This window comes from Octodon degus, unplaced genomic scaffold, assembly GCF_000260255.1.
Source record: "Octodon degus isolate 3935 unplaced genomic scaffold, OctDeg1.0 scaffold00090, whole genome shotgun sequence".
In the NCBI taxonomy this organism is placed as follows: Eukaryota; Metazoa; Chordata; class Mammalia; order Rodentia; family Octodontidae; genus Octodon; species Octodon degus.
This window is the reverse complement of record NW_004524666.1, coordinates 553,677-572,705: the sequence shown is the minus strand read 5'-3', so window position 1 is coordinate 572,705 and position 19,029 is coordinate 553,677. Positions and strand designations below refer to the sequence as shown.

At 33.2% G+C, this 19,029-nt stretch overlaps 1 protein-coding gene across 1 annotated transcript in view; it reads right to left on the bottom strand.

Moving 5' to 3' along the window:
* Positions 1–499: 499 nt before the first annotated feature.
* Positions 500–19,029, bottom strand: part of Grik2 (glutamate ionotropic receptor kainate type subunit 2) — a 441,729-nt gene continuing 423,199 nt past the window's right edge. The window contains exons 14-15 of the mRNA XM_004637451.1: positions 14,264–14,514; positions 500–961 (exon numbers count right to left, since the gene is read on the bottom strand). Coding sequence (XP_004637508.1) covers positions 797–961; positions 14,264–14,514 — 416 coding nt within the window. The 3' untranslated portion in view covers positions 500–796. The remainder of the gene's footprint in view (positions 962–14,263; positions 14,515–19,029) is intronic.

The following is a 19,029-nucleotide window of genomic DNA, read 5'->3' as shown; positions in this document are numbered from 1 at the left end:
CTGCCTTGGAGAATTTAAGAAAAAAATTTATTGTTTTGATATTTTACATTGATATCTCATTCAGTGACACAGACTATGAGGTAAGAAAGAAGAGAAAAAGGAAGAAAGAGAAAGGGAGGGAAGGAGGGAGAGAGGGAGGGAGGGAGGGAGGGAGGGAGAGAGAGAGAGAGAGAGAGAGAGAGAGAGAGAGAGAGAGAGAGAGAGAGAGAATTTGCTTCATATTCCAATTGCCAAGGAATTCAGATGTGTTTTGCATTACATTTTTCACATTCTATAAACACATACTGTCTATTCATAGGATAATTATACTCAGTAGATGGAGCTACTAACATCATTGCTTCTTCTCTGGGTATTCAAAAGAGGGTAATATTTCACTAGAAATCATAGTTGTGGCTGATGTCAAGTATTTTTATCCTTTAAAAATTTTTCCTTACTAATCGCCCCCTCGGGCATTGACATTCCATCTCCTGGCAACAACTGAGCTTCCCAAGGAACCTAAAATTTCTCACTGGACTGCATTAGAAGTCAGTCACAAAATGCTCATGTAACATTCACTCAGAGGAAGGGAGGAACCCATGATAAACAGTGTAACCCAGTGTAACTTGGTTGATCCGTGATGCTTGTAAATCAAGTCTGATCATTGCAACTGCTTAGATCACAGAGTCTCTAGTTCATAGACACAGCGGCATGAGGTAACTCATTTTATTTTGCACAGGTTGCATATTTCCACAGGAAACATTCTCGCTAAATTGGAAAAAAGACGACAGTTTGTGCTTGGGCGTTGGTTCTCCCAGCTTTATGCCATGGTTTCTTTACCTGGCAACCTTCTGTCATTAAAAGTGTGCATGTTGATAACCTCTTCTGTTTTCACAATAACTGGGGCCTGTGGCTTATGTTTTAGCCGACGCTGGCATTTCAGGGACATCCTCAGTTCCTCTACCATGGCACTACAGAAGGATCTCTAAAGAAGAACACAGAACAGTTGAATTTACAAACAGATAAATGCAAATGACCAAAAACAGCATGAAAATCATCCTCAACTGACCTGTCAATGTAACAGTCTTAAAGGTTTAAAAATTTCACTGTAAAATATATAACAATAACTAGACTTTAATAGATTTTAATACACAACAATAACTAAAGAATGTACTCAAAGTGGATTAGCATATGAAAAACAAAAAGAAACTCTAACACTGAAATGAATTCAACAAGAAATGTATATAATTGAAGTATATAGAGTACGGATTTCTGACGACACCATGTCAAACTGATTAGCATAAAATAGAAATCGACGTAACATTTAAAAACAGACATCTAAGTCATAAATCCATTTGCGAAAATTCCAAAATAATTTTAGAAGAATTTGCTGCTCTTTAGATCTCAAGATAAGTTACACAAAATACCCTGTAAACATTGATTCTTCATGGTGCCTCCTGAAACAACAAAAAGCATCACACACAAAGACATAAAATGTGAAAATCATTTCTAGTATTTAATTACATTTTTGGTGATTATACCTATAAAACATTGACATGATTAGAAACAAGTATGGTTCAATCACAAAGTGACAAACTAACGTGTTAAACATCTCCAAACAATGTTAAAAAAAATTTTTGTCATCTACTTGTAACTGAAGCCTGTAAATAATGTGTTCCTTGAGGAAAAAGAATCTACCATCTATCTTTTAATTCTCTTATTGGAAGATTTTAAGCTTCGGCATATCGGAGGCTCATTATTCTAGATCATAACTCATATTACAGTCATATATGCAAAATGATTTTAAATACTCTTTTCCCTATCTGATTGTAATTCTTATGTATTAATTACATATAAATCAGATTAGGAACCAACTGTATATTACAGTTGAAACTCACATTGGTGGACCTTTAGGTTAGGATGATTTTTCTGGAAAAGAATCAAAAATGCGAACAACAACCCAACATTTGGACAAGTCTAAAACTTGACATAGCTCTCAAATGTGACATGAAAACAAGATGAAGAAAACCTAATCAAATATGAATGTGAAGAATTCCTTTGTTGTGGCTTCACTGCTGTTCAGTTTAGGCTGATTGCAAGAGAAAATAGGATAAAATTTTTAATATCATATTTATACTTGACATCCTTATTTGAAAAGTATTTTGCATGAAGAAACTTCTATGACATTCAAAACAGCAGTTCAAATTGGTTAGGCTTCTGTTGCAGAAAGCCAACTCCAACAGTGACTTTCTGCAGTTCACGCTTGCCACTGAAAAGTGTATCTAGATTCAAGTTTTGTAATTTTTAACAATGCTTTAATTACTTTATGCTTACCCATGAATGGGGCCTCATTTTTTTCAGACAGGTTTTTGGATCAATTTAATTATTTGTCTTCTTTACTAGAAGTCTACATCATTTGTAAGAATATTCCACGTCTTTGCATCAGTTACTAATACCCTTTTTCGTGAGCAGCAGGTCATATTCATAGCTCCCATCCTATCAAATGTGACTGCCTTTACTCATCCTGCTTTACCTCCCATTGTCTTCCTTTCTCCCCATCCCTGGCTTTCCTTTCTCTTCACACCACCTTCTGTGCTTGGCTCTTCATGGCTTTTGGCTTTTGCTTCTCCTCTTTTGATGCCCTGATGAGATCTTTCAGCTTTCACGTAACTCCCTACCTCTGGATATGACTCAAGTTTTAGCTTCTTTAGAGTATCTTTTGCACAGCCTCATTATTTTCACTCAATTTCACTTTATTGCCTCAGTGTTTTGCAAACAGCACAGAGACCAAGGTTTTGGGCATGACCAAAAGGTTTTTAAATCATGACCAAGTTAAAAAAAAAATAGCTGCAGGACACTGCGCTTGCCAGGTAAGCACTTAGTCTACTGAGCTATCTCCCCGGCCCTGCACCTAACACTTTCAATCTTATTTGCCATTGTTTCTGACTCAGCTGCTTAAAGGTTTTCAGATTTAGAGTCTTAGCAAAACACAATCTAAAGCTTCAGCATTTGTTTAATAATAATGAATTAGTAAAAATATTAATGTGTTAGCACTTTCCATGGGTGATGGCTAAATGTTACTCCCGAATTTCTTGTTAAGTACAGAGTTACTGCCATGCATTATTTATTCTGTGTTAAATTATGCATTACTGATCTTCATGAATTACTGAATGATATTTACAGTAAGTTATTTCTATGGCACCTGGCAGCCAGTTTATGGACACAGTGTTTTGTGTTGCTTAATACCTACTATTAGATGTATTTATTAAGAACATGATGGCAATGATGATGAAGATGGTGATGGTGACAACACTGGAGAAATGGAAAAATCTGATTCCCAAAGGGAGAGGAATACAAAGTCTTGAGGTAACTTAGTCTTGGCTCTCTGTTGAAACATTTAACAGAAGAATCGATTAGATAACATGACAAGGTCAGAACTCAATCCTCCTACACTTATAAGTGTTACAAGCTGTGAATCATTTTGAAATACATCAGGGTTTAAAACTAATAAATTCCCCAAATATTAACTAACGCAGAACCCCTTCTTATGGCAATTTCAACTTGTGGAGTTCTGGTTGTATGGGCTTCAGAACAAACCAGAAAAGCACGTGAAGTTTTCTTGTGCAATTCAAAGCTAGAGCAAGCAACTGATTTTCTTAAGAAAAAATATGATCAAAATACTTGCACAATCTTCACTAGTACCCTGTGCTTAATTCAAACTAAAAATGAAGGCATACAATGCTATTTTGAATCATCAATATACATTTTATAATTCAAATATAAAACTCAACTAAAATAACTTGCTCCAAAGATCAAAGTGATTTTATTTTTTGTAGTTGTAGGCTATCATAAATTAATTATATCGACTAATTCAGAATCTATCTCAGTTAAAATTTTGTAACCACAGTTTACCATTTCAGACTTCATTGAATTTATAAAGCCATTAGAAATTAAACATTTAGTCATGCAATCTTTACTCAATCAATGGTCTTGACAACATATTTTTAAAATAAAAATGTTTTCATTCTGAGTAAGGTGAATTTTACAAGTTCCTCTTTGATTATCAGTGCAATTATTTCATTTTTAATTACAAATAAAACATGAGACAATAGGAATTTTCTTATTAGAATATACTTAGAGTCTATCATAAAACTCAAGAAATATTTGGAGCTGAGAAATATTTGGAATATACAAAACAAATCAAGAGAAATTAAGGACATTTCATAATATAAAATATTGCTTAGTCCTTTTACTAAGATAATTTCTGTCGCTTTTCGTCTTTGTCTCTGTCTCTGTCTCACTCTCTCTCTCCCACCTCTTAAGTATCTGAAGTTCAAATCACATAGTTTTTAAAAATAGAATCATTAACCTTGATGTATATTGGCAAAACATTAGTATAACTGTAAAGTAATGCTTTGTTTGCATGCAATAAACCAGATATCTTTTTGTACTTCATCCAATAATTGGAATTTTTAAGAATTTCTTATAGGACTATGAAATTATGTTTAAGAAATAAACATCATATGTCCTTAACAGAAGTTTCCCATGTTAGCATAAAAATAAAGAGGTGAAGGAAAGAATGAGAGATAAAAATAAAGGAGTGAAGTAGAATGGCAGGTGGACAAATGGGACAGAGGAAAGGAAGGAAAGAACACAGGGAGTGAGAGAGGAAGAGGGACCTTGAGAGGAAAGGGAGGAGACTACAGCTGTCAAGACTTCCAAATCCCTTCTCCCGAGGTGTAGACACCAAAGTCAATGTCCTCATATAAGGAAAGTTCTTTAGAGTGAAAGTAACAGTAAAAATGTTTTTTTTCATATTAATTTAACAGACTACAAAATGAGAAAAGAAAGGCACAAGGATACTAACCATTATTAAAAACCTCTTTTAGTAAGTTTCAAATTTTACTAAACAGTGTCTGGATGGTATGGTGGCACTAACCAAATAGAAGATTCCTGAAAATGAAAATTTACATCTTTGAGCTGTTAGCATGTATAATTGCATTTAAATAAATAAAACTTTTACAAAATTCACTAAATTGAATGAAACAACCTGTACTTGCACACCTCTTATTTCAGAAATAATGAAGGCCTGGAAATCTTAATGGTATGGAATTGCCCTGTTTCCATTTATTTTTAAGTTTTCTTTTGTATTTTGAGTAGAGTAAGCAAACAAATTAATAGTCCACAGAGAAATGTTTGCAAAAGTACCATACTAAGGATTACAGAATAATTATTCTCTATTGCTTTACTTTCTAATTTATAGAAGTGTTTATATAACATAATAGACCATTTGGAAAAACAAAGAATTTTAAAATATTGGAAATGTATTTGTGACTGTGGTTGCTATTCAAACTAATACATTCAAACTTCATTTGTAAGTTAAGCTCATTAAGCAGTTAAAAAATCATTTATTTTTTTTTTCAGTACTGGGGATCGAATTCTGGACCTTATGCTTGCCTAGCAGGTACTTATGTTACTGTACTATATCCCCAGTACAGAATCAGCCTGAAATTTCAAACTCAGCCTAATCACTTTCCTGCTGGTGAATGCCTCCATTTTTTTGAAGCTAGGATCTTGAAAATGTTATACTATTTATTTAAGCTTCTCAGCAGTGAAAAAGCTTTTTAAAGACCCTTTCACTTAATCAGTGTAATTTAATAGAATATATGCAAAAACTTAGAGAGTAAAGTTGTGTATTTGAGGTTATGTTCATAGCAGTTGTCAGGGCCCACAAAGAACTTTTGATGTAACTTCCATTCTATGAATGCTTTTAGAAAGTAGAAACTAACCTGCCTTATTTGTAATGTCTTCAGTCTAACTGAGCTTTCTGCCTAATATTATTCTAATTATATGTTAATATTTGCATACTAAATGATAAGGCAGAGAGGAACAAAGTGTGAAATCATGAAATACAGATCTTTCTCAGTAAGTTAAGTGCAAAACATGGATTATTTTACAATGATAAACATGATCAAAGATTCAAGTATTCTCTAGAAATTTGACTTAAAGTAACTAAGCCAATGTCTTCATCTTTCATTTTGCAAATGCAGTGACACATAGAAAAATGAAGTAGCATTATGTATTTTTACATTCCACTTATTTAAGCTAGAAAAATCAGTAAATAAGGTCTGACTAACTTCTACACCATGTTAGTCAACACAGCAGTGAAACACACTGTACAAAGCAGCAATGTTCATCATCACATCGTAGTAGAAAAGATTAATGATACAAACTTTCAAGAAAACTATAACAGGAAACTCTCTTACTAAGATCTTGCAGTTAAAATGTATCAGGTTTAATAATAACAATAATATGACACTAAAATAGCAGCTGTTTATTATATATCAGTTGCATTAAAAAACTCTAATAACTATCTTAATTCTCTTTCCACTTATATTTAACTGATACAACATATTAAAATTGTGCATAATGACACAAAATGATATGAATATATACATATATATATATACAATTTAAATTCAAATATTTATCATTTCTTTATGATGAAAATATTCCAGAAGCTTTTTTTCTAGCTCTTTGGAAGTGCAGCACATCATTATTTTCTATGGCCCTGTTAATCTACAATTTACTTGAGTCCTTCTTGCCCCTGGCTAGCTATGACTTAGGACTCACTGGTCAGCTTCTCCTCATCCCTCACAGTCCCATGCCCTGCCTTGGCTAATCACCACTGTGCTCTCACCTAGTAATGTATCTACTATTGTAGACTTCACATGTGAGTAAGATAGTGGAGCCCTGGTCTTACTTCACTTAGTAATCTCCACTTCCATTCATGTTGTCAGAAATGATAGGATTTCATATTTTAATCCATAAAACACTTTCATCATATGTTCTTAACCTTATGCATTTATCATTTTTCAAAACTTAAAAGGAGATAAGCAATTTTACACATGAGTAAACAGAATTGAATTATATTCTTGAGTATACTCAGTTGCAAAAATGAATCCTTAATAAATTGGAAAGTGAAATAATTGGCTCTTATGATCAAAGGCCACAATATATTTGCCTGATTTAAACTCCTGGGCTTCATATTTTCTGAGTGCAAGTTCAGTGGAGAAATATCAAAGAAAGCAGTTAAAAATTCTATCTCTATTTTGCATAGCACAATGTAATTTAAACAATGTTAGACTAGGGATCTTTGGCTTCCAGGAACATAATTGACCCCTAAATGTACCTTATTCTCACATGTACTATGTATAGAATAATATTTTTGTGACCCTAAAGGTATGTTGGTAGAAAAAAGAAGTGCTGCAATTCAAAACATGAATGTATTTTATAAAAATAAGAAAGTAAATTTGTTAATTTTCTAGCTATGCTAATTTTAACACATCACTTGTAGGAATGAAAATATCTTGGCTATCCTAAACTTGACAATATATTAGCTGTTTCTGAAGTAGAGTAATGAGCAAAATGAAAGTAAACATTTTATTGTGAAGTATTTTTGACATGTAGAAACATTCAAACATCATTTAGTTCACCCATACCCTGAGCACTAACAAACTTTGAAAAACTGCTCTCAGTGAAAGACAGGGATAGAGAAAAAATACAAAGTGACTAATTTTCTCAAAGTTTACTTATATCTTTTAACTTATAAAAGATAGCATTTTACAGCTATCCTGGCGCATAGTGAAAAGCAGCATAAAACACCACTTCTGAAAATTTGAATGGAGCTAAAATTATTTTGATCAATGCAGTGGTATGGGGCTAGGGAGATGGCTCAATGGAATAAGCATTTCCCTGGCAAGTGCATGGGTCTGAGTTCAATCCCCAGTTACGCAAAAAAAAAAAAAAAGTAGCTATAATTTTGATAATTAATAAGGATTGATGGAAAATATATAAATACTTAAATAAGTTCATTACTGACCCTTTTAAACACAACTGGCATTACTATACCTTATCCAATAGTAGCCTCTTTAAAAAAATTTTGCTCATGTTAAAATTAATTCAACAATTAATTGACAATTAATTCAGAAAGTAGTTTGCATATACCTGTCCATGAGCAGCCAGTTTCTATTATCTGGTCTTAAGGAAACATAGATGCTGCAGGTCTTGATAACCACTTCTTATAATCTTTCACTCAAAATCCATTGTCTTGAAACTCTAAATCACTCTACTCTTCTCTCTTATCACTCCTTGATTGCACACTTTCACTTATGTGTGCTTCAACCACTGATTTTTTTAAAATGTATTTATTTATTTATTTATTTATTTATTTTTGTATTATTTTTAGGGAAGGGTCTACAGGGTGTTCAGGGTCTCACTATTAGGTCAGACTCATGGTGATCCACCTGTTTACAGCCTCCCAAGAGCTGGGATTACAGGCATGTGCCACTACGCCCCATCTCAATTGCCATCTCAGTGTACCCAGGGGGCGGGGCCAGCATGGTAGGCCTAGGGATCAAATCCCTGTCTCCTGCTCCTGCTTGCAGGCGCTTATTCCATGGAACTATTTTGTCAGCCCTTCAAGCACTGATTTTTAATTGTTTTCTGTATTTGTATGCAATACAAATAGGAACATTCTATATAATTCAGAAACATAAATTGAAATAGAAATGAATAGAAAATATCATTCCTTAGAGAGTATCTTAGATGAGATTTATCAGTGTTCTATAATAAAAGCAACCATTGAATGAAATGGACTAAATCCTAAAAAAATAAATAAATAAAGCAAGACCTCATAGTTCTGGTGAATTTCATGAGTCATAGGACGTATGTGTTCAGCTTGGGATCTTATTTTACAAGCTCAATATCTGAGCAGCAATCTGTGCACCTTGTTTTTCAGATATAACCAGTGAAGTTAGTTTACACTTTGGTAAAAAGATAATATTCAATTTGGCATTATTTCTAAGTTATTTGTATGGAAGGAAACTAATTAATTCAGATTCAAATTAGTTAATAAAAACAATTTAGATAAGAGAATTCATTTTCAGTTACATGGGGAGAAAATATTTCTGAATACAATACAGGCAAAAAATCACAACTCTTATATTCTTGATAAAACTACCTAATTCTTATATTCTTCCTGAAAATCAAAAGAAGACAGATACATATATTTTTCAAATGTAGACATGAGCAAATACGTAAGTAGTTAGTAACATTAAATGTATATTGATGAGCTATAACTCTATTATGATTTCATAAAAATAAAATTATTATAATTATGCTTGCAAAGCCAATTTATTATTACAACTACCAAAGCAAATAAATTTCCTGATAGTCAGCAGCTTATTTCAGTTGTAACTAAATATCATAGGAAAAAATCAAGACCTTTCCAATAAATCCATTCCCCATAAAATGGACTAATTCTTTGTCAAGGTATAAAACAGTTACTAGGATTGCTTCCTTCTTTCCAGTTGTTATTTGTACCATAATATGTTTAAAATCAAGGAAAAGGTAGGACAGAAAAAAGTTATAAAATGTTCATATTAATTAATTTTACATGTATTGTAACATTAAACCATCATGAATCAATACCTTTCCAAGTTGTGAAACTATATATTGGAAATATCCTAACATTTTCAATAAAAGTCTGTTTTTCTTTGTTAGTATTTGCATCAAAATCAAAGTAAAAGATATAATAAGTATACCCTATCTAGTAGTTACTTTCAAAGAATACAACACAAATTTGCTTAATTTTCCAAGCCTACATATTTCATATTATCTTCTCTTTTCAGTTTTGGCTAGCACTCATTTTATTATTTTTATTTTTTATATTTTGTGGCTGGCTCAGCCCATCCTGGGAGCAGAGCTAGCACAGAATGTGGTGCCCAGTATCCAGCTGTGGTCCCTGCGCTTGCCTAAGCTTACCTAAGCAGACACTGCAGTGCACTGAGCTATCTCGCTGGCCCTAGCTAGCTCTCCTTTTTAAATGATAGTCTTTCCTTTGAAGTTCTAGGGTCAACAAAAATGATACATTTTTCTAGTAGTCTTAATTATGAAACAAATTAGAGATATAAGAAAAGCTATAGAAACTTAGAGATATAAAAAATATTCACAGTTCTTATAGAACTATTAATTTCCAATAGTATTATACAACATAATGAATAATATTTTATTCATGGATTTAGGTATGTATAGCTTAAATTTCATCATCATAGTTAGATATGTAGATCAATAAAGCAACACATTATATAGTCATAAATTTACACAGGAAGTTGATAGTCCCCTCAACTTCCTGGACATTCTACCAGAAAGCCTAGATACAGATAGACAGAAAATTTATTGTTGTTGGTTTTTTTCTTCTACATTTAGGACAGGGTCTACAGGGACTACAGGATCTCACTACACAGATCGGACTCATTGTGATCCTCTTGTTTTCAGCCTCCCAAGTAGTGGGATTACAGGTGTACTCTACCACACCCAATCTGAAAATATGTTATTTTTAAAGTATTGAATGCTATAAAAGAAACGAAAGAAATAGGAGTAAAGAAAAAGGAACAGTAATGCATTTTGTGTCTAATAATACTTGCTCAAATTCAGTGTGCAAAGCAATGCACCACCATTCAGGTTCTTAATAAGTACTTATTAAATAAGCTATCTAAGAAATGACACCTTGCTTTTAAAATTTTAAAATATAGGTTGACAACATAAACATAAACCATAAATATACTAAATGTGAGATATTGAGAATTTCTTTATGTAGTCATGTGTACTTAGTTACAAAATCAAGGAATGTCTCACAGCTATTTTTTTAAAGAGAGAAAACAATAAAAATGATACAGAATTTCTAAACAATGTGATAAATTAACAATAGCTATTCTATTGTACTTTGTTATCTTCAAAATAGTTGCTCAGATTACCAGATACAGATCAAACAATATAAGCACTAACTGTTCCTTTCAATGAACTCAAAGAAATTAGTAGTACAGTTATCCTGGCTATCTCTTGTGTACATACATATCTGTTTTTTCCCCTTCCTTTTTTTCCACTTTCTCCCATCCCAGTTCTTTCCTTTTGAGCATATTCTTTCACTTTCACAATATCATTTTACATTTTGAATAAAAGGAAATCTCTTTCATCTTCTTACACTAAGGAAACACTACAATGTTTACACGTGCAAGTCTGATTTACTTTACTTGTGAGTACTGTCTCTAGTTGCATCCATTTACCTATAAAAGAAACATAAACTTGAGGTTCTCATAGCTAATATTTTTTAAATTTATTTGGTACAGGGTCACACTACGCAGCTTGAACTCATAGTGATCCTCCTGTTTTCAGCCTCTCCAGCACTGGGATCACAGACATGCACCACCAGCTGGGAATTGGTTTCCAGCTCAGGGGAACCAGGGGGAGGGACCAGAAAGGCATGTGGTTCAGGAGATCAAACCCCAGTTCCTGTGCTTGCCTAAGCAGGCGCTTAGTCTGCCAAACATCTCACCAGCCTCTCATAACTAATTTTAATCAATTAATATGTTTAACAGCTACAAATACAGCCTAACAGACTTCTCTTTCAAGAAAAATTGAACCATGATCATGGCTCATTACAACATATAAAGTAGCTCACTTCCAACATATAGTAATTATTTAATCTATAAATTTAAACTGTTCAGATACATAGCTATTTTTCTGTATAATATACTTTTCAAAATAGGTTATTGAGGTCAATTTTATTTATTTATGTACTCATTTAGTTGTTTTGAGACAGGGTCTCATAGTATAGTTCAGGATTGCCTGAACTTCACTCTGTATTTCAGGCTGGCCTTGAATGTGTAGTTATCCTCCTGCCTCAGCCTCACGAGCTCTGGGAATGCAGGTGTGTGCCACCATGCCTGGCTAGAACCAATTTTATTATTAATTTAAATCTTAAACCATTAATTATGCTCCCAGGAACTGCCTAAGATCCTGGAGATACAAACAAAACAACAAACAAAAAAACTCTAGCTCCTTTTGTTGAGTAAAAGAACAATGTAGTGTAATAGAGATAAAAGCATTCCACATCAAAAACAAAAGAAGTGAACTGAATAAGATGCAGAAAAATAAGGGAGATGTATATTTGGTTCACAAAGGAAAAAAATCTAAGCTTAATGCTATGAATGGTTTGAAAGTCATACCATCTTTCTCCATGGAGGAGAAATGCTTTTAGATGATGGTAGTATCTGAATCAACTAAACAAAAATTCAGATATACTGGACACTTTTTAAAATTGAAACAAGAAGTGAAAGCCTACCTCTATTTTGTAAAAATAAGAGCCCAAATGCATTATATCTATTGATTAGAAAAACTTTCTGGGCACTGTAATCCCTGTTTTTTGTTCTGTTTTTTTTTTCTGAGAGATAAGTACAATAGAAATCCACATATTATGAAGATTTTATTCATCTGCTTAATTTTAAAATTATTATGCCTTAGAGAGTCATTACACAAGGAGAACTAGAGATTCCAAATGGAACCTGAGTTCCTTCTACCGTCGTTGGCATTATTTAAGCATTAAACTACCAAATATTCACTTTATTGGCAAGTTATACCAACAATGGTGATTGGTTCATTAATATTTTTCTCTCTGTCTCTCGCCCTCTTGATTTAATGTCAAACCTTGTGTTAAAACCACAGAAATGATCAGAATGCACAAACTGGCCACATAATTATCAGGCACCAAAATGCAATGAGCATTTGGTTCAGCCCAGTCATCAGAACAGTGGTGGAAAATAAATTATGTGGCTGAAGTTTGCAAAGTTATAATGGGTTATTTTAGTTATAAGAATTGCCTTATCAAAATATTCAGCTATAAAACATTAGTTTATAGGTTAAGTACTATAGTCATTCAAAAGTACTACTGTTCAAATGCAGTATCCAAATTTCTAATTCCAAAAAGGGTCAGTAATAACAATATGAATTATAAGAGAAATGTACGTTAAAAATAGTTTTAAGTACAAATATTTCCAAGAACATTAATAGAATATGTTGTCTCTTACTCTATCTGAGTGTCTTTAAGATTCTATATTTCAGTTTTTTTAATTTACCAATGTTAGTTCATAAAAGTTTCAAGCTTTACTTCCTGAAATTAAACTAACAGTTTTTGAGTTTTCTTAAAAATGAAAATGATGTCGATTAAAGTTCATAAGGTTATTAAATGTTACTGATTTCATATCGAACTACAAACTTATACTCAAAAAGTATTTTGTATTGTCAGAAAAAATTAGTTTTAAAATACTGTTCATATTTATAGAAATAAAAAATTGTAAGTCTGCATAGGAAGAATTTAAATGAGCTACAAACATAAGAATAGAAAGCATTTCTATAAGTGGTCAAATATTTTAAAATACAAAGTAAATTTATAATTACAATATTGTGAGGCTATACACATCTTCTTATAAAAACTTTAAGCAAGAAAACTAAGGACTTATTAATATAAAAATTAAGTGGAAAAAAGACACTGATATTTAATTTTTTTAACCTTTTATTTATGTATTTATTGAATACAGGTTCTCCCTATGCAGCTCAGACTCCTAGTGATCCTCCTGTCTCAGCCTCCCTATTGCTGAGATTATTGTCATCTGCCACCATGCCTGGTATCAGGTAGACAAAGCACGCCCAGAGTTCCAGGGCTGGCAGGGCATGAGGTACCAGGGATAGAGCCTGGCAGTGTGTGCTTGCTCGGCAGGCACTTAGACCACTGCGCTATCTCCCCAGCTCCCATATTTTCTTTTTTCTTTTTGGTACAGGGAATCAAACTCAGGACCTTTCACTTGCCATGCAAGTGTTATGCCACTGAGCTACTTCCCTGACCAACACAGATATTTTCAGACATTCATTACTGTAGATAATTAATTATGCCTTCCACAAAGTCAGCGAAGATTTTTGTAAGTGAATTGGGCTAAATATATTGAAGCAAAAATCTCACTTACTCTCTAGTTAAAAATACCAGCTAGTATTATGAAACTCATATTAGCCGTATTTTGTCTTTCATAAGATGCTTTCTGACCTTTGCTTCCCTTGCTTGCCACATTCACGCGTTCCCCTAACTGTGATGGACTTCAAGGAACGAATGTCTCATTGTTCTACTCAGGTAGAAAAAGGCCATTTGTCCTGAATCAGATGAGCATTAAACTTATTGTATCAATTTAAGAATCATAAACATGATCAGGAGTCATTTTGTGAAATACAAATTGCACCAAATATTTTTTTTTGTTATAGAATAAATAATATAAAACAGCAGTCAAGTTCTAAACTATTACCCTTGTTTGGTTGTAAACATAAAAAATCTTTTCATTTGTGTTTTAGTATGTCAAAATTGTGTTTTGAATTGGCAAATAAATAAATAAAAGGTAGTTACCTTTTCCAACTGAGCGTTTTTTTTGGATTTATATAAAAACTCTCCCACAGCCACAAAAACCGAGAGCACCAAGCCAGCTGCAAGAACAATGAAGATGCCACCAATGTTCTGGACCCCCAGGGCGCTGGCCTCCTTGCTCTCCTCCTCGGGGCAGCCATTTCCCCTCCACCACTTCTCCTTCATCATGTGCAGCTTGCCTTCCTCCTGCAGCTGAAGAATGGCTATGGTGATTTTGTCTCGATACGGAGAACCTGTAGAGAAGATAGTCAATCATTTCAAAGTCACAGAGGTTCATGTTTAAAGGTTAGCCTGGTGAGAGTAGAGAGTTCACTAGAGAATGTTCATGGTCATCTTGAGTAGAGAAAGCCAGCTGCAAAAAAGAGTGGCAGTTTACTATGAAAAATAAAGCACAGGACTCTGAGCAACAAGAATTTTTATTTTCAATAAAGAAAATGTTTCCACTATAATGTAGATTTAGCTCAGAGCATTGGGAAAGAAATCAGACAAGAACTAGGAAATCAAAAAGAGAAACTAGGTGGAGTAAAAAGATGTTTAATTGATATCTAGGCAGAGTTCTACACTGAAATCAGAGCACTGATAAAAAACAACAGCTTCTATTTTAAGGAAACTTGAGGAGAAATTGGTGTTTCCTAAGATTAAATATAAAACTGTAAAGTTGTCATGATTAACAATCTGCATCAAATAGCCTCTAATATTCACGGATAATGCCCATTCACCTTTATTCACTCTTTGATGTGAATTTAAATGAGTCACAGAACATACAGGGTTGATTCAAAAAGAAATCATTACAGCAATGAAAGTCATAATTCAGTGACCCTATGACCTGACATTGTAGGTTTTTGTTTCTCATTTTATGCTTGGAAGCAAAAGGTTCTTTCCAGTGGAAGTGAAAATACCATGAAATCTGATATTTGTGTTTACCAGGGTACATATTCGTCTGCAGTAACAGCTACACAATAAATATTATGCTTGCTAATCGGATGCTCAGACACACAAAAAAGTACTGATCTATAGGCGTCTTTATCTGTCCCAAGGGAGTGGTCTTACTGCTTTCTCTCTCCCTGCAATAGCCTGCTTCTCAAGTGTAATTTTCCTTCCTAGAACACATACTTCACATTCCATTTTTCTGCACAAATTCACACAGTATGCTTTCTTGATAAAGAAAAAATACTAAACATTTCAGTTTTTCTTCAAGGTTGCCTGTAATTACATGTATAAATATATCTGTATCTCTAATCTTTTAGCAAGAGTAGACATTAAGCTCAGACAAAGAAAAGAAGTAGTGTCCAACGGACAGTGAGAGAAAGGAAAATCTAACAAGCCCAACTGATGGGCAGCTTCTTTAGAACAGTCCTCTATCTGCACAGCTTTCCTAAAAGAGGATATTGACCTCTTTGTGCAATTCTCATTAGTCATGCATTCCTTCATATATTAGGGGAACTTCTCCTTTTCCCTTTCTCTCCTGTGCTGTCTTTCAAATTTTACTGAATGCCAAGGATCAGTATGAATTCTGCATTCCTGCCTACCCACTTCAGAGCTCAGGGTATTAGCTCGGCCATTCCACTTACTAATTTAATTGCTCAGTCACTATATCCTCATTCAATGCAGTCTAATATCACGCTTTGCCTATCTAAATGTATGCCATGGACCTGAATTTTAAGCTTTTTGGACAGGAAGTTGTCTGTGCACCATCCGCCTAGTCATTTTCAACTCTCAATCATTCTTCACTTAATAGGCTCTGTGCAAATGTTTCCTTATTGTAAGGCAAACAAGACCCCATGAAAGGCATCCTTAACAATGTGAGAGAAACACTTTTGTGATTTCGGTTTCTATGACTGTTAGCATAAATTAGAGTTTTGCTCTTCAATTTCATTAGTTCACTCAGTCTAGCCTAGTACTTGCTGTAACGTCACTTTTTCTCTGAATAACCATTCTTATTTATGTTCTCTCTGTAAAATAAATATAGATTGAGAGAGAATAATTTCCCTTTAAAGGAGAAAAGCAGTTTATTGATTGTGTTTTTCAATTAGAAAAGCAGTATCTGAATCAAATCTTGTGCTGAGAGCACTTGTAAAAATAGCCACAACTACTGAACATGAATTTGCAGTTTATCTTCTGGAAGTAAAGTTATACATAAGATTTGGGAAGCAAGTAGACTTTTAAATTCAAAAAAATTATTAATCCAGCTAAGTACTTTATGCTAGCTCACTTCTTATGTCGAAGATGATTAAACTAACATTTTATTATCAATTTTCCACACCTACTAAAATGCACTGGGATGTTTGTTTGAATGTTTTTGAACAGTATTCCTCTCTCTATTTTGAAGAACAAAATAAAGCAAACTATGAAAATGAAAGCAATCCAGCAATGATGATGAATAAAAAATTTTTCATTGCTAGCAACTTCAGCACATTTGCTTCCTAGACAGGAAAATGCATAATTGATATTTCATTGTAGCCAAACCTCCAAAGGTGACACCCTTCATTTTGAGTTTCAGTTTTATTAAACTAGGTGAGAGTTTTAACACAGCATAACTATAAAAAGTATGTATGTGAGATGAAAAGAAATTGTTCATAACTTGCTACACTCTAAATACGGGCAAATAAGTTATTTTTTTCAAAACATTATTCAGATAAGCCAAATACTTTTTTAAGCTGAATTTTGTCCCTATTATTATTATTATTATTATTATTATTATTATGCCATCTTCGATTTTTTAAAAATTTCTTTCTCTCATGGGATTTTCTCGGCTTATTTAAACACATTCTCCATATTGGAAATAAGGAAATGATTAATTTTAGAAGTCATCTCTTACAGATTAACCAAATACCTCATTTACAAGGTAAAAAGAGTGCTAGCTTGCATAAATAGAGAGACAACTGACAGGCAGAGGGAGAAAAGATGAACAAAGGAAAGGAATGCAGCACTGTCTCATGAGAATTCCCATCCCACCAAGATCGCCACACTTTTTTCAAGTTCTGTCAATATTATTTTGGGTGCAAGAATTATAAGGACTATTTATTTATTTATTTATTTATTGGTGGAATGGGGGATTGAATTCAGGCCCTTGCACTTGCCAGGGAAGCGCTTATTCTACTGAGCCATGGCCCCATAAGGATTATTTAAATATCTATCTTTACAAAAACAATTAACCAATGTTTAAAAGGAAGTAAATGTATCTAGCTGTAGTTCTTCCAATAGCAGCCAAATTGTTTCAACATTTTTTCAAGCCTAAACTATTGCTGATGTTCATAATGACAAATACTCTGGTCATTTTACAAAGGATTTCAGTTTCCTTTATTTTATATTTCTTATTTATTCAAATAGAATGATTTCATTCTATTTTGAACATTATTTAGGATTAGGTAACATTTGTTTATTTAGTTAGTTAGTTTTAAGTATAGTACAGGGTCTACAGGGTCTCACTACACAGATAGGACTCTTAGTGATTCTCCTGATTTCAGCCTCCCAAGTGCTGGGATTACAGGTCTGCACCATCAGGGCATCTTGACTGCCATCTCAACATGCCCCAGGGATGGGGCTGGTGCAGCATGGAGGGGATTGAAACTGCGTGTGCCTAAGCAGGCTCTTTAATCTGCTGAGCTATCTGGAAGGCCCTATTTATTTTTACAAAATGCAGTAATATTAGATTCAATCAGATTGACATTTAATCAGATTGACATTTTTCAAAGTAATTTTCATTTAAAATGCAGTAATATTAGATTTAATCAGATTGACATTTTTCAAAGTAATTTTCATTCTGTGACATATACTAATTTATATTTCTTTTGGATATATAATTAGGGCAGAATCTTTACATATACAATATTCCAGGAGATCATTTTAACTAACTTTAATAATGCCTTATACTCCTCTTTTTGAAAGAATTTTAATCTGGTAAATATCCTCTAAACCTATACCTCAAACTGGAATCCCTTATATGTTACTTATGACCTGGCTACCAGTTTCTCAATACAGAGTTTTATTATCTCAAACAGTTTTACAGTCTGTTAAGATACAGCACTTATTTTCACATAGCACTACAATAAGTGTTATATTTAAACTGTAGAATAAATTTTGAACTACCATGTAGCAATTCTGATGTCCTAGTCAATCAGTAATGCTGTTTTATAATATAAAACTTTTCCCTTTTCCTCATCATAATGTGACTGAGTCTGTAAATAAAAAAAAAAATTTCTAGGCTTATTTAATACTTATGAATTTAGTGGACTGTGAATGCACTAACTACAGTAGTACCTGTTTTATTAGTATAAGTCCAGGTACATAAAACTTATTGAATTAATATGTGCATAAGTTATAGTCATTACTTAACAATTTTCCTTATGTGATTGTTTTATCTTAACCAACTGAAAGACTACAACCGATGAGCCCAAATTATATCTAAATCTTGAATATATACCTGAAAATGCATAAGATAATTTCACTACATTACAAAATGAAATATTTATCATACCTAATGCACTTCATGACCCTACTTCTAACTTCCTTAGATAGCCAATAAACTAGTATAAAGTTACTCTCAATGCTATGTATTGGGAATACAGCATTAAACACCCTTAATTTTGAAAGGGCTGTGAGGAATTCATGAGAAACAATGATACAAATAAAAGAAAACTAATTTTACTTTGAAAGTCAGTTTTATCACTGCACAACCCTTTAATCACAGAATGGTAAGTGACAGAAGATAATCAGCCATTTTGCACTCTAGTGAGTTTTCACTTGTA